Source organism: Artemia franciscana, chromosome 4 (assembly GCF_032884065.1).
Source record: "Artemia franciscana chromosome 4, ASM3288406v1, whole genome shotgun sequence".
In the NCBI taxonomy this organism is placed as follows: domain Eukaryota; kingdom Metazoa; phylum Arthropoda; class Branchiopoda; order Anostraca; family Artemiidae; genus Artemia; species Artemia franciscana.
This window is the reverse complement of record NC_088866.1, coordinates 17971074-17986223: the sequence shown is the minus strand read 5'-3', so window position 1 is coordinate 17986223 and position 15150 is coordinate 17971074. Positions and strand designations below refer to the sequence as shown.

The following is a 15150-nucleotide window of genomic DNA, read 5'->3' as shown; positions in this document are numbered from 1 at the left end:
GGAATGGTCGATTAGCAATCACCATCAACAAAGCTCAAGGGCAATCATTAGAATCATGAGGTATAGATCTGAATACAGATTGTTTTCCCATGGACCATTATATGTTGCATGTTCAAGAGTCGGTAAACCTGACAATCTATTTATATGCAAAGACAATGGGACAGCAAAGAATGTTGTATATTCGCAAGTTTTACGTAGTTAAAACCATATATATATATATATATATCTATATTCACAGGTGGGACATAGGGACACAACTACAATGGCGCGTAACTATTATGGCGCGTAACGACTTACGCGCGCGGGGGGGCTTGGGGGGGCGCGAAGCGCCCCCACCAGCTAGGTGTTGGGGTGGCGCGAAGCGCCACCCCAACAGCTAGTATATATATATATTTATATATATATATATATATATATATATATATATATATATATATATATATATATATATATATATATATATATTTACGACAGTTCCGACTGTACACAAAGTACAACAGGTGTACTAGTAACCCATGAATAATCGTATGAGCTTTACTGTTTGCATGTATTTTCGTTATTCTTTTATTTCTCATGATTTTTCTTTTTCTCTTTAATTATCCCCTCCCCTTCAAAAAAAAGAATCAGCCTATTTGTCTGTCTTAGCTAGTAGTTTATGCCAGTCTATTTAATGAATGCCTCTGAAATTTGATTGTGGTTAAAAACACTAGTCTCTTGTTTATTTCAGCAACGGAAATACAAAATTTGATATCATCGATGAAATGAAAATAAAGAATCTGGACGGTTTTTTATCAGATCTTCTGTATGACGGATCGCAGATTGAGCCAACAATACTAAAGGCAGTGTGGTATCTTGTTGCGGTAATTAATGCCTATTTTCTTTTCATTATTTTTATCTTAAATATCATTAATGGTACCAGCAAACCCGGCTTCACTTTCCACTTGATAATAGCGACTGCTTGTCAGGCCAATATTCGCAAGAAGACAAGAATTGCCTAGTTTGCCAAGCAAATTTAGGCTGGTGGTGGAAAAGCGTTTCTCTTTTCGGTTATTTTTATAACAACTATTACTGTTTTTATATTAACTATCATTGATGATAATTAACTATCACGCTTACCAGCAAACACCGCTTTGCTTTCCACTTGATAATAGTTACTAGAGAAAAGTTGCAAAGCCAATATTCGCGAAAGGCAAGAATTGCCTAGTTTGTTAAGGTTTATGAGTAAAACTGTACGTAACTTACGAATTAACTTTTCTAACGAACTTCTATATTCGTATGTTTTATTACATATATGAAGGGGTTCACCCCCTCGTCAATACCTCGCTCTTTACACTAAAGCTTAAATTGTGTCCCAACTCCTAAAGAATGACCCCTGAATCGCAAAGGTCGTAGATTAAATAGTTGAAAGTAATAAAATTACTTAAGCGTAAAGAGCGTGGTATTAGGAGGAGTTGAACCCCTTATATGAGTAATTAAATAAAAAAAACTAATTTTTTAGCTGGAAGTAAGGAGCGACATTAAAACTTAAAACGAACAGAAATTATTCCGTATATGAAATGGGTTGTCCCCTCCGCAATCCCTCGCTCTTTACGCTAAAGCTTTTAATTGTTTTAAAAAGTAGAATTGTGGCAAAGAGTCAAACTTTAGCGTAAAGAGCGAGGGATTGCGGAGGGGACAACCCATTTCATATACGGAGTAATTTCTGTTCGTTTTAAGTTTTAATGTCGCTCCTTACTTCCAGCTAAAAAAATTAGTTTTTTTTTATTTAATTTCTGAACGTTTTTGAATTAATGCATGTTTGGTTTTGGCTCTCCGCACATAAATTATTAAAATGAAATTTGTATATTAATTCTTTTTTTGGCTAAATGGCTTTCTCTTAGTTTTGATCAGACGATTTTGAGAAATAAGGGGTGGAGAAAGAGGCCTTGTTGCCCTCCAATTTTTCGGTTACTTAAAAGGGCAACTAGAACTTTTAATTTTTAACGAACGTTTTTATTAGTAAAAAATATACGTAACTTAAGAATTAACTTACGTAACAAACTTTCATAACCTTATATTTTTATTATGTATACGAGGGGGTTTGTACCCTCGTGAATACCTCGCTCTTTACACTAAATCGTAAGTTTTGTCCCAATTCTTTAAGAATGACCCCTGAATCAGAAAGGCCGTAGAATAAATTGTTGAAATTACTAAAAAATACTTTAGCATAAAGAGCAAGGTATTTATCTCCTCCTAAATACCTCGCTCGTTATGCTAAAGTATTTTTAGAACCCCTCATATGCTCAATGATCTCTGTTCGTTTTAAGTTTCAATGCTACTTCTTCCTTTCATTTGAAAAAACGTGTTCATGTTTATTTTTCATTGTTTTCTTATAGTAATGCTTGAAAATCCTGCGCCCTTTTCATTGAATTTTTCTTCCCCCATGACAGATTCCTCCAAGGAAAGATCCTCCAACATAGCCCCTTCTCCTCAGCCCCACCCCCAAACAAAATAAAATCCCCCTGAAAACGTCTGTACACTTCCCAATAACCATAACTATATGTAAACACTGGTCAAAGTTTGTAACTTGCAGCCCCTCCCCCAGGGATTGTGGGGGAGTAAGTCATCCCCAAAGACATAGTTATTATGGTTTTCGACTATGCTGAACAAAATGGCTATCTCAAAATTTTGATCCGTTGACTTTGGGAAAAAATGAGCGTGGGAGTGGGCCTAGATGCCCTCCAGTTTTTTGGTCACTTAAAAAGGGCACTAGAACTTTTCATATCCGTTAGAATGAGCCCTCTTGCGACATTCTAGGACCACTTGGTCGATACGATGACCCCTGGGAAAAAAAACAAACAAACAAATAAAAACGCACCCGTGATTTGTCTTCTGGCAAAAAATACAAAATTCCACACTTTTGTAGATAGGAGCTTGAAACTCCTACAGTAGGGTTCTCTGATACGCTGAATCTGATGGTGTCATTTTCGTTAAGATCCTACGACTTTTAGGGGGTGTTTCCCCTATTTTCTTAAATAAGGCAAATTATCTCAGGCTCGTAACTTTTGATGTAGCTATTGGTATCAAAATTCAATTTTTTAGAGTTTTGGTTACTATTGAGCCGGGTCGCTCCTTACTACAGTTCGTTACCACGAACTGTTTGATAATTTCTGTTCGTTTTAAGCTTTAATGCTGCTCCTTACTTTCAGTTGGAAATAACTTTTTCATATTTACTTTTTCATTGTTCTTTTAAAAAATGCTAAAAAATCCAGCAACCCCTTCATAGAAATTTTCTTCGCCCATGACAAATTCCTCCTTAGAAAGCTCCCCCGCATAACCTCCTCTCCTCAACCCCTCCCCCAACCAAAAAAAAATCCCCTTGAAAGCGTCTGTACACTTCCCAGTAACCATTACTATGTGTAAACACCGGTCAAAGTTTGTAACTTGCAGCCCCTCCCATGGGGACTTAGGGGGAGTAATTCGTCCCCAAATACATAGCTGTTAGGTTTTTTGACTATTATGAATAAAATGGCTATCTCAGAATTTCGATCCGGTGACTTTGGGAAATAATGAGCGTGGGAGGGGGCCTAGGTGCCCTCCAATTTTTTTGGTCACTTAAAGAGGGCATTAGAACTTTTAATTTCCCTTAGAATTAGCCCTCACACGACAACCTAGGACCACTGGGTTGACACGATCACCCCTGGGAAAAAAAAACAAAAAAAAAGCAAACAAATAAACACGCATCCGTGATCTGTCTTGTGGCAAAAAATGCAAAATTAAACGTTTTTGTAGATAGGAGCTTGAAACTTCTATAGCGGGGTTCTCTGACACGTAAAATCTGATGGTGTGATTTTCGTTAAAATTCTTTGACTTTTAAGGAGTGTTTCTCCCTATTTTCTAAAATGAGGCAAATTTTTTCAGGCTCGTTAGTTTTGATGGGTAATTCTAAACTTAGTGAAACTTATATATTTAAAATCAGCATTAAAATTTGATTCTTTGATATAACTATTGTTACAAAAATTCCCCTTTTTAGAGTTTTGGTTACTCTTGAGCCGGGTCGCTCCTTAATACAGTTCGTTACCACGAACTCTTTGATTAACTATCAAGCTTGCTAGCAAACCCGGCTTTGCTTTCCACTTGATATTAGTGACCAGAGAAAAGTTGCCAGGCCAATATTCGCGAAAGACAAGAATTGCCTAGTTTGTCCAGCAAATTTAGGCTGGTAGTGGAAAAGTGTTCCTCTTTTCCGTTATTTTTATACCAACTATCATTATTTTAATATCAACTATCATTAATGATAATTAACCATTACGCTTGCTGGCAAATCAGGCATTGCGTTCCTCTTGATAATAGCGACTAGAGAAAAGTTGCTAGCCCAATATTCACGAAAAGACAAGAATTGCCTAGTTTGCCGGGCTGAACACTTCTTTTAAGATTCCCTTTCAGCTTTTAATGATTTTGATTTTCCTGGGCTTGAAAAAGGGGATGCCCCTTTAAAATCATATCTGCAATTCTTTTCTACATTTAAACCTGAGAAATGTTTCTCTAACAGCCCTGTATATTTAAATAGCCGGATTCACCCACATTTCTTATATCATATTAATTAAAAAAACTTTTTTATTGAATAAAAAAAAAATTAATATTTTCACTTTTATAACTTTAGTAAATCAAATATTTTCAAATTCCTTCAAAAGATTTTAAGGAGTAAATATCATTATATGTAAATTAAACTGACCAAGCACATTAGATTGTGTTTTTTCAGTAAAGTGCAAATTACGTTCTGACCTTGGGAAGACGTGGGGGATTTTGAGCCCTACTTGTGTTAATTTTGGCTTGTTTTGGGTTTGACTTGGTTATTTATTGTAATTTCTGTTCGTTTTGGGTTTCATTTATTTATCGATGTTGACTCGTGGTAGTTTTACGCTTGGTAGATTATTTGATTTTATTTTTGCTCATTTTTGGTTAAATGGAGTTCTTTACTTTTCTTTAAAAAACATATTTTGTGGAATTCTTTTTAATTAATTTCTGTTCGTTTTATATTGACGTAGTCTTTCAGAAAAAAAGAAAATAATACTTGAAATCTTTTCGTTTTTTCTAAGAATTTATAGTTTGGCCTGCTATTTCTATGATGGAGAAAATTTTTGAACAATTTGTAATAGCATACACCCTTTTCAAAATCTGGACACATTAGTTTGTAATTTAGTTTTAGACCTCCTCTAGTTGACCTGAAATAGAAAACTTGATGAGATTCGCATAAAAATCTATCTATCTATCTTTGACAGCTTGGATACACTTGCACTCTTTTGATTTGGTTAAGTTTTAAGAATAGAAGTAGTAATAGAAGTAGCCCCGAAACTTTGAACATAATACCCTCAGTCAATGTTGGGATACTGCTGAGATGCCTTATTGGCAATTGGCATTAACACACTGCATTTTAATTTAATCTTAAGGCAGCACATAGTTGTTAAACATAATAGGCAAATTGCATAATTCTAGGGGGTTGACCTATGCAATAGCCCTAAAGATACAGTTACAAGACCGTTCAGCTATACTGAAGAAAATAGCCATCTTAAATTTTGATTGGAAGTTTTTGGAAAATTATGAGCTAAAGAGGAGGGCTGATTGCCCTCCAATCACTTTTGACTCTTAAATGATACTATAGCTTTAAATTTCCCAGCAAATTAGCTCCTTCAATATATCAATGATATTACTTGCTATGATAGAGCAGTGCTGCCTAGGATATTGTTTGTATGCCCTTTTAATACTTGCATGGGTATAGTTTTATCGTTTAATTGAAACTCCCCCTAAACATTTCAACTTAGTTCCCCTAAGTGTCAGTAGTCGTAGTAACTGTAGAAGTAGTATCAAAAGTATACACATTGCTTCTTGCTACTCCAAAATCTGTCACAACTTACCTTGAAAGGTCTATGTTAATAATGTAAGCCACTATTGTGATATTGCTTTGTCACCCTATTGACAATCTACATGGTCATATGCTCTTAGTCTGTGTAGTAGCAATAGTTGTAGTAGCATTAGTAGCAGTATGCACATAGCATCTTTTTTTTCAACATTCCCTTCAATACACTATGAAATTTGAACTTAAAATCATTTGCCAGTCCTGAAGCATTGCTTATACGTCCTCTTGACAACCTGTGTGAGCATAGCGTGCTTTGATTTATTTCAATACAGTTAAAAGATTGCCCAAAATTTTCGCCTTTATACCCTTAGATTTATTAGTAATGTTAGTAGCACCAGCAGTTACAGTAGGAGCAGTAGGAATAGAGTTAATAGTAGTAGTCTTAGTTTAACTAGCATTAGTAGTAGTAGCAATAATAATAATAGTAGTAGAAGTAGTAGTTGTAGGAGTAGAAGCAGTTGTATTACGATGCAAATATTGTCTTTTGGTTAGTTCAATATTTCCCACAACTAGCGTTTTAAGTTTTAATTTCACATATAAAATTGTTCCTAAAATATTGCTGATATGCCCTTTTGACAACCTGTATACAGATGTTAGTTGTCATCCGTACAACAGAAATTTTCAGAAATATTCTCTGAAAATTTCACCTTCATATCCTCAGGCATAGTTGTAATAGTAGTCACAGCAGTAGTATAACTACTCAACTTGATACAATTAGCCCTTGCTATGATATTGTCGGTTTGCTCTTTTTAACCTGTATAGTCGTATATTTTTTGAAACTTTCATCCTAATGCCCTTAACTTTACAAGTAGTTGCAATAGAAGTAGTAAACGGAGCAATATTAACAGTAGCAGTAGAAGTAGTAAATGCTGCAGTAGCGGTAGTATTAGTAGTAGTGTGCACATTTTGCCTTTTGATCAATTGATGTCCCCTTTAAGTATTTTCTGAGAGTTCCAACTTAATGCACAAACCAATTCTTAAGATATACTATCTAAATGCACATGGTCTCTTAAAGTTAGTTCGAATTTGCCATTAATATCAGCTCAAATTTTACCTTCATAAACTTAGCCTTAATAGTATTATTATCACAGTAGTTTCGGTAAAGGTAAAATTAGTTACGGTTTTAGTGTTGTATTAGCTGTAGTAGTAGCAGTAGTAGCAGCAGTAGTAGTAGCAGTATTATTAGCAGTAGTAGCATGTGCATATTGCCTTTTGGTCAGCTAAACATTGCTTTCATGATGCCCCGGAAGTTTCACCTTGACATGTTAAGCCTTTGTTATTTGCGCTTTTGACACGCTTTTGACGCCCTTTTCATTTAATGCTCTAAGCTTTACAAGTTGTTGCAATTAAAGTAGTAGTTAGAGTAGTTTATTAGAAGTAGTAGCATAAGGAAAAGTAGCTGTGGTATTAGTGTTAGTAGTGACAAGCATACATTACCTTTTTGTCAATTGATCTTCCTGTATAAGTATTCTCTGAAAGATTCAACTTAATACCCAAATTGATTCTTGAGTTACGCCCTTTTGACAATATACTTGATTTTGTTCAAATTCCTCCTCAATATTCAGTCCAATTTTCACCTTCATACTTGCATCCTTAATTGTACTAGTATCATAGTAGTAGTGGTAGTAGCAGGAACAGTAGTAGCAGTAATAGTGTATAATTATTAGTAGTCACAGTAGTAGCAGCATTAATAGGAGTAGTAACATCTACATTTTGCCTTTTGGTAGACTGAACACCTCCCTCATGATGCCCCTGAAGTTTCCTCTTAGTATGATAAGCCGTTCCAAAAATACTGCTGATACGTCTGTATCAGCAATCTGTATACACATAGTATGCTTTGATTTAGTTGAAATTTCCCCTCAACGTTTCTTCAGATTACAAAAGTTTTAGTTTTAGTGATATTAGTGGTAGTAGTAATAGTACTTTTGGCAGCAGTAGAAGCAGTAGTAGTTGTAGTAGTAGTAGCGTGCAAATATTGCCTTTTTCGTCAATTGATCATCTCCCTGATCATTCTCTGAAAATTTTAAATTAAAATACTCAGTCATTCCTGAGGGACACCCATTTGACAATTCATATACAAATAACACGTTAAGATGTAGTTCAAAACTCCTCTGAATATTCCCTGAAATGCTCATCTTAATGACCTTCGTATATCGGGAAAGTAGCTGCGCTATTGATGACTTTGACTCTTAAAAAGGGCACTAGAACTTCTGATTACTAATCCAATGAGTTCCCTCGAAAGCATTTACGACCACCCTTTCTATAAGAACTTTATATGCCTTCAGGGAATAACTTACAACCCTTGTCCTACTTAGCTGTAGGGGGGCGGTGTCTTCCTTACAGACATAATTTCTGGACCCTTTAACTACGATGAACAAAATTGTTACCTCCAAATTTTTATTTGACGTGTTAAGGGAAATAATGAGTGTGGGTGGGACTAGTTTCTCTCAAATCACTTTTGACTCTTAAAAAGGGCACTATAACTTCCAATTTCAAATCAAATGAGCCCCATCTGAAGTTTATACGACCACCCATTCCATAAAAAGATTATATACCCCCGGGCAGTGCTGCAACAAGTACTCCAAATTTTTACTTAAGTGTCAAGTATTAAGTACTCATTGTTTTTTTACTTAAATATCAAGTAATAAGTACTTTCCAAATTCTTACTTAAGTATCAAGTATCAAGTACTTGCCAAAATTGTACTTAAGTATTACTTCAAGTACTACTTCAAGTATTTATTCTATATATATATATATATATATATATATATATATATATATATATATATATATATATATATATATATATATATATATATATATATATATATATCTGATATCAAGCCTATGCTATCTTTTTTTAAAGCCACTCTGAAGGCTTCTTAGCCCCTTCCCTTGCCTTAAAAATGTCCCCTGACATTCCTCTCTTGGAAATCTTAATCAAGAACCAGAATTTCCGTTTTATAGTTTTTAACCGTTTCCCTTGTTCGGCTGGTACACACTCAATGAAGTCCAAGAAAATAATCTTAACCAATTTTCAACTAAACGAATTGAAAGCAAAAGACTTTCAAAACAATTAAGTGCAGTCAAAAAACTTCTGATTGGATCAGACAGATCACATGACAGGATTAATACAGTGCACATAGAGTTGAACTTCTGGTGATTAGTGTTCAATCAAATCTGGCACGTTTGAAAAAATATAGGGTTATTCCGAAACATGTGGGAAGGATGGAAAAAATATTGAAAGTATTGTTTTCCATTGTTTGGCTGGTACACACCCAATGAAGTTCAAAAAATAATCTGAACCAATTTTCAACACAACGGCTTGAAAGCAAAAGACTTTCAATACAATTAAGTGCAGTCAAAAAACTTCTGATTGGAACAGACAGATCACATGACAGGATTAATACAGTGCACAGAGAGTTGAACTTCTGGCGATTAGTGTTCAGTCAAATCTGGCACGTTTGAAAAAATACAGGGTTATTCTGAAACATGTCGGAATGGTGGAAAAAATATTGAAAATAGAAAAATGAACTTTGGATTGGCTTTAAAACTGATAAAAGGTATAAAGTAGTTCATTCTCTGATTCAATAAGTAAAAACATTAGGAACAAAGAAAAAAAAATCAAATTTAAAAGTAAGGAGCCAAGTGAGTCAGTTGCAGACTTTTTTGATAAGAGAAATCAAAGCTCAATAAAAAGTGGCAGCCCAAATCCACACTTTTGGCAGCTAGCTGAAGGTTGCAGCTAGCGTGTCTCGCCCTCGGCACCTTTACAAGGAAACTGCCTCAAGTTTTCAAGTTAAATTTCAGACACGCTATGAAAATGTATGGCATCTATATCCTTTGGCTGGTTTTCACTCAAGCAAGCCGCATGCTGTGTAGTCAATTCAGATGGTCGGTAATGCTCCCTAAAAACATATATTATAAAATCACGGGCCTGCAGCAAGCCCGTTGATTCAGACGCATTACATACGGCTGGTCAAACTGCAGAATGAATGAATGAATGAATTATGAACTTTATTATCCGTAAAAGTATAAGAAGAAACACAAAGAACGGAGTATTATAAATAAACAAAAACAAAAACGATAAACAGCAACGATTAACCAGTATCAATATGGAAAAAAGGCTGCAGAAGGTCGTAAACGTGAATAAAGTAGATAGTCTTTTTACATAAATCATCACTGGAAGACCAAATCCAAGAAGGCATATCTATTAAACCAAATCGAGCAATTATTTTTCTGTTTTGGCGCCATCTAGGAAGCCGGAGGAGGAATTTGCAATATCTGAAATAAGCCGCATGTAGAGTATGGCGATTTTTCTTACGAAATAGATGAGCCATGCCTGATAAAAACAAAAGCACAGGGCCGCAATAAGCGTTATAAATCATGCACAAACCGTTGCGGTTGTAACGGCTTTTGTTTGGGGACATTTTTCCGTAAACGACGCGTAGGTTTTTCACGGCTTGATTCACTAGGGATGAAAAGGTAGTGGAAAGTGTTGGACCAAAACACAGACCAAGCCAACTAACTAAAGAAGAACATGGCAGAATTGCAGTCCCAACAACGAATGGAGTGACCGCATAAGGGCTATTAAAACAAATAAACTCGCATTTAGACGCATTAACTGACAGTCCAAACTTATAGATTGTTCATTGGTTAATATAGTAAAATTGGAAAGCAATCCATGGCGAGTCCGGGCAACAAGAAGAACGTCGTCTGCATATGCAACAGAAGACAAACCAATATTACCATAAGAAACAGAGCTTTTAGGGGGACGCAGGCACGATGCAAGCACACATTTAAATATACTAGAAGACAATACGGCAGAAGTTGCAACCTATCTATTTCTAGCAGCAGTTTTCACACCATGAAGTTGCAAAAACCATGAGACTAAGTCGAAAATCGTCTGAGAAAAAAGGAATAAAACAAGAGCTAAGAACTCATAAGGCACTTGTGACGAGGTCGGAAGAGCCAAGAGCTCATATGGCATGAGTTCTAGCAAAATTATAAGAATCAATAGATTAATTTAAGAGGAAAATAAGAGGCTTAATGCCGGTCGGCATTTAAAATAAGAGCTCTGAGACACAACGTTCTTTTAAATATCAAAATTCATTAAGATCCGATTACTCACTCGCAAGTTAAAAATACCTCATTTTTCTAATTTTTCCTCTCCCTTCAGCCCCTCCTCCCAGATGGTTGAATCGGGGAATCAACTTTGTCAAGTCAATTTGTGCAGGTCCCTGACACGCCTACCAATTTTCATTGTCCTAGCACGTCCAGAAGTAGCAAACTCGCCAAGGCACTGGAACCCCTAACTACCCCAAAGAGAGTGGATCCAAGCCGGTTTCGTCAATCACGTATCTACGACATTGGCTTATTCTACCCACCAAGTTTCATCCCGATCTCTCCACTCTAAGTGTTTTCCAAGATTTCTGGTTTCCCCCTCCAACTCTCCCCCAATGTCACCAGAACTGGTCGGTTTTAAAATAAGAGATCTGAGACATGAGTTCCTTCTTAATATCAAATTCAAGAATACCTCACGAACGGTCACCCGCTCTTAAATTAAAAATACCCCAATTTTTATAATTTTTCCGAATTAACACCCCCCTACAATCCCCCAAAGAGAGCGAATCCATTTCAGTTATGTCAATCACGTATCTAGGACTTGTGCTTATTCTTCCCACCAAGTTTCATCCTGGTCACTCCACTCTAAGCATTATCAAGATTTCCGGTCCCCCCCCAAATCCTCCCAATGACACTGGATCCAGTCGGGATTTAAAACATGAGATCTGAGTTACGAGGTCCTTCTAAATATAAAATTTCATCCGATGAAATTCAAGAACATCTGATCACTCCTTCGTAAGTTAAAAATACCTCATTTTTTCTAATTTTTCAGAATTAACCCTCCCCCTAACTCCCCAAAAGATAGTGAATTCGTTCTGTTTATGTCAATCATGTATCTTGGACTTGTGATTATTCTTCCCACTAAGTTTCATCCCAATCCCTCCACTCTAAGCATTTTCCAAGATTTTAAGTTTCCCCCTCCAATGTCACCTGATCTGGTAGAAATTTAAAATAAGAGCTCTGAGACATGATATCCTTCTAAATATCAAATTTAATTAAGATCCGATCTAAGTTTTTTCCTCCCACTCCTCCCCCCCTCAGATGGTCGAATCGGGGAAACAAGTATTTCAAATTTAATCTGGTCTAGTCCTTGATACGCCTGCCGAATTTCATCGTCCTAGCTTATCTGGAAGTGCCTAAGCTAGCAGGACCGGGACTGACAGACCGACAGAATTTGCGATAACTGTATGTCACTTGGTAAATACCAAGTGCCATACAAAGTAATTTTTCGCTGGGAATGGAATATTTGGTTGAAGGTTGGCTTCAATTTGATTTATTTTGGAAAAGGGCTATTTCCAGGCTTTGGGCAAGCCATGGGTGGAAGTAGTTGTAGGCCCTACTAACCTGAAGGAAAACTCGACTTTCTTAAAACTTGAAACCCCCTCCCCCTCGCCCTATTTTAGACAGGGCTTGTGATATCTGAGCTGGATATGAGCCCTGACCCTAGTCATCTTTGATCTAGCTTTCATTTGGATCCGTTGCTCCATTCGCAAGTTATACTAAATTAAACCCAAAAGCTTGACTTTTTTCAGCACTTGAAACCCACTCCCCCTCGTTCTGTTTGAGCTAGGGCTTTCATCTCAAAACTTGATGCCTGTCACGGTCTTAGGCACCTTTGGTTCAATCTTCACTGAGATCCATCACTCTCTCGCAAGTTACACTGAATTAAATGAAAAACTCAACTTTTTTTAGCACTTAAAGCCCCCTCCCCCTAATTAAGCTAGGGTTTTCATCTCAAACATTATGTGTCTTATGGTTTTGGCATCTTTGACTTTCATTGAGATCCATTACTTCATTCGCAAGTTAACTGAGTCAAACAAAAAACTCAACTTTTTTGCACTTAAAGCCCCCCCCCCCTCGCCCTAATTAATCTTGGGTCTCCATCCCAGAACTCAATGCATAGCATACTCTTAGGCATCTTTATTCAACTTTTATCGAAATTCATATCTCCATTTGCAAGTTACAGTGAATTAAATGAAAAACTCGATTTTTTTAACATTTAAAGCCCAAACCGCCCTAATTAAGCTTAATTTTAATCCAAATAGTTCAATTTTCATACAAATCTCACTGGCGGTTCTCTCGCTATACTCGATTGCACAGACAGATGGACAGACAGACAGATCTCAAAAACCTATCTTGATGGATATTTTCCACTATCCAAATAGGTGATGATGCCTGGATGATGATATGCTTTTGTTTTCATTTTTTGGATCCAATGAGCCAAAATGGCTTCCTAAGACATTGCAAAATCCGTCCGTCCGTCTGTCTGTCTTTATGTCCGTCTGTGTAACCACGTATAGGGGGAGAACCGCTGGTTGGATTTGGATGAAAGTTTTGATGGCCAGATTTGGTGCAAAGGATCATAAGACACATCAAGTTGAAAGATGAAGACCCTAGCTTAAATAAAACAGGGGGGAGAGGGCTTTACCTGCTAATAACAGTTTTTCGTTTAATTCAGAGTAACTTGCGACTAAAGTGATGAATCTGTATGAAAGTTGAACCAAAGAGGCCTAAGACCATGACACATTTCAAGTTTTGAGATAAAGACCCTAGCTCAAATTTAACAAAGGGGAGTTGGTTTTAATTCCTGAAAAATTTAAGTTTTCTGTTTAAATTAGTATAACTGGCAAATGGAGTAACGGATCCGAATGAAAACTAGACCAAAGATGCCTAAGATCTGGTTCAAGTTCTGGTATCACAAGCCCTATATCAAATAGGGCGAGGGGGAGAGGGTTTCAAGTCTTTGAGTTTTCGTTTAATTTAGTAGGGCCTATAACTTATGAATGGAGTGACAAATCTGAAGTCAGATTCGTCTGAATACCTGAATTTTCTGGAACGAATTTGACAAAATACCACTGCATTGGATCCAGATAGAACTCCCAAGACTTGTTTATTGCAGACAACATTTAGATGGGCAAAGATTCATAGCTTCAGTAGTTTTACCAATAATATGGTCCTGAAGATGATGAAATGGTAGAAATCTGGTTCAGTTGACGAGATGACAAAACTTAAACACTAGTGTCAGAAATATAAGCCCAAATGGACTACAGTATGCAACATTTAGCACAAAACAAGGGATTTTAGCTCACTGTCGACCAGTGAACTGTGAAATAATTTCAATTTTCTCTGTTATATAACTTTTAAACAAAAATTAAACCAAGTGTTAATCATACTATAATTTTTTTCGTCAAAAACCAATACCTTATTTCATATCCAAAATGGAGCATGGAGCTATAGCTGAGTTTACTCTAAATCTGAAGGGTGATGTTTTCATGTAAATTGCCGAAGCACACACACACAAAAGCTATATCTGAGTTTGCTCTAAATATAAAGATGATATTTTTTTGTACATTGCCAAAGCACACAGACACTAAATTTTCGTGTCAAAGGTAAAGTATTTGAAAAACAAGTACATTAAAAGTATCAAGTAATAAGTACACCCTAGAGTTTTTACTTAAGTACAAGTACAAGTAATAGAAAATTTTACTTAAGTAGTACTTCAAGTAAAAGTACTTCAAGTAAGTGACAGCACTGCCCCCGGGGCATGACGCACGACCTTATCCTCAGTTCATTGGGGGGATTGTGTCAATCTTAGTGGCATTGTTATATATTCTTTGGAAGATTTTGAGCAAAATCGCTATCTCACAGTTTTAATCAGATTCGTTTGGTGAAGAGAGTTAGTTGGGGGGGGGGGTCGCTGCCCTCCATCACTTTTGACTCTTAAAAGGGAACTAGAACTTCCAATTTTAAACCAAATGAGCCTTCTCTAAAGTTTATACAACCATCCCTTCCATAAAAACCATATATCTCTCCGGGACATAACTTACAACCCTTATCCCCAGGCTCTGGGGGTTTGTTTCAACTCCAAAGGCCTTGTTATATGATATTTAGACTATTTTGAACAAAATGGCTATCTCAAAATTTCTGTTAGATGCACTTCAGGACAATAAGGTGTGTATGCGGGGGGAGGGGTAGCTGCCCTCCAATTACTTTGGCTCTTAAAAAGGGAACTAGAACTTCTGACTACCAATCAATTGAACCCCCTCCGAACTTTATATGACTACGCTTTGTATAAAAACCTTATATGTCCCCAGGGCATAAGTTGCAACCCTTGCCTTGAAGGCTGGTGT

General features: G+C 36.4%; 1 protein-coding gene across 3 annotated transcripts in view; it reads left to right on the top strand.

Annotated features, from left to right (window-relative positions):
* Positions 1 to 15150, top strand: part of LOC136026091 (uncharacterized) — a 194780-nt gene that overhangs the window by 167163 nt on the left and 12467 nt on the right. For all 3 annotated transcript variants that reach the window (XM_065702315.1, XM_065702313.1, XM_065702314.1), the window contains exon 13: positions 728 to 860. In XM_065702315.1, coding sequence (XP_065558387.1) covers positions 728 to 860 — 133 coding nt within the window. The remainder of the gene's footprint in view (positions 1 to 727; positions 861 to 15150) is intronic.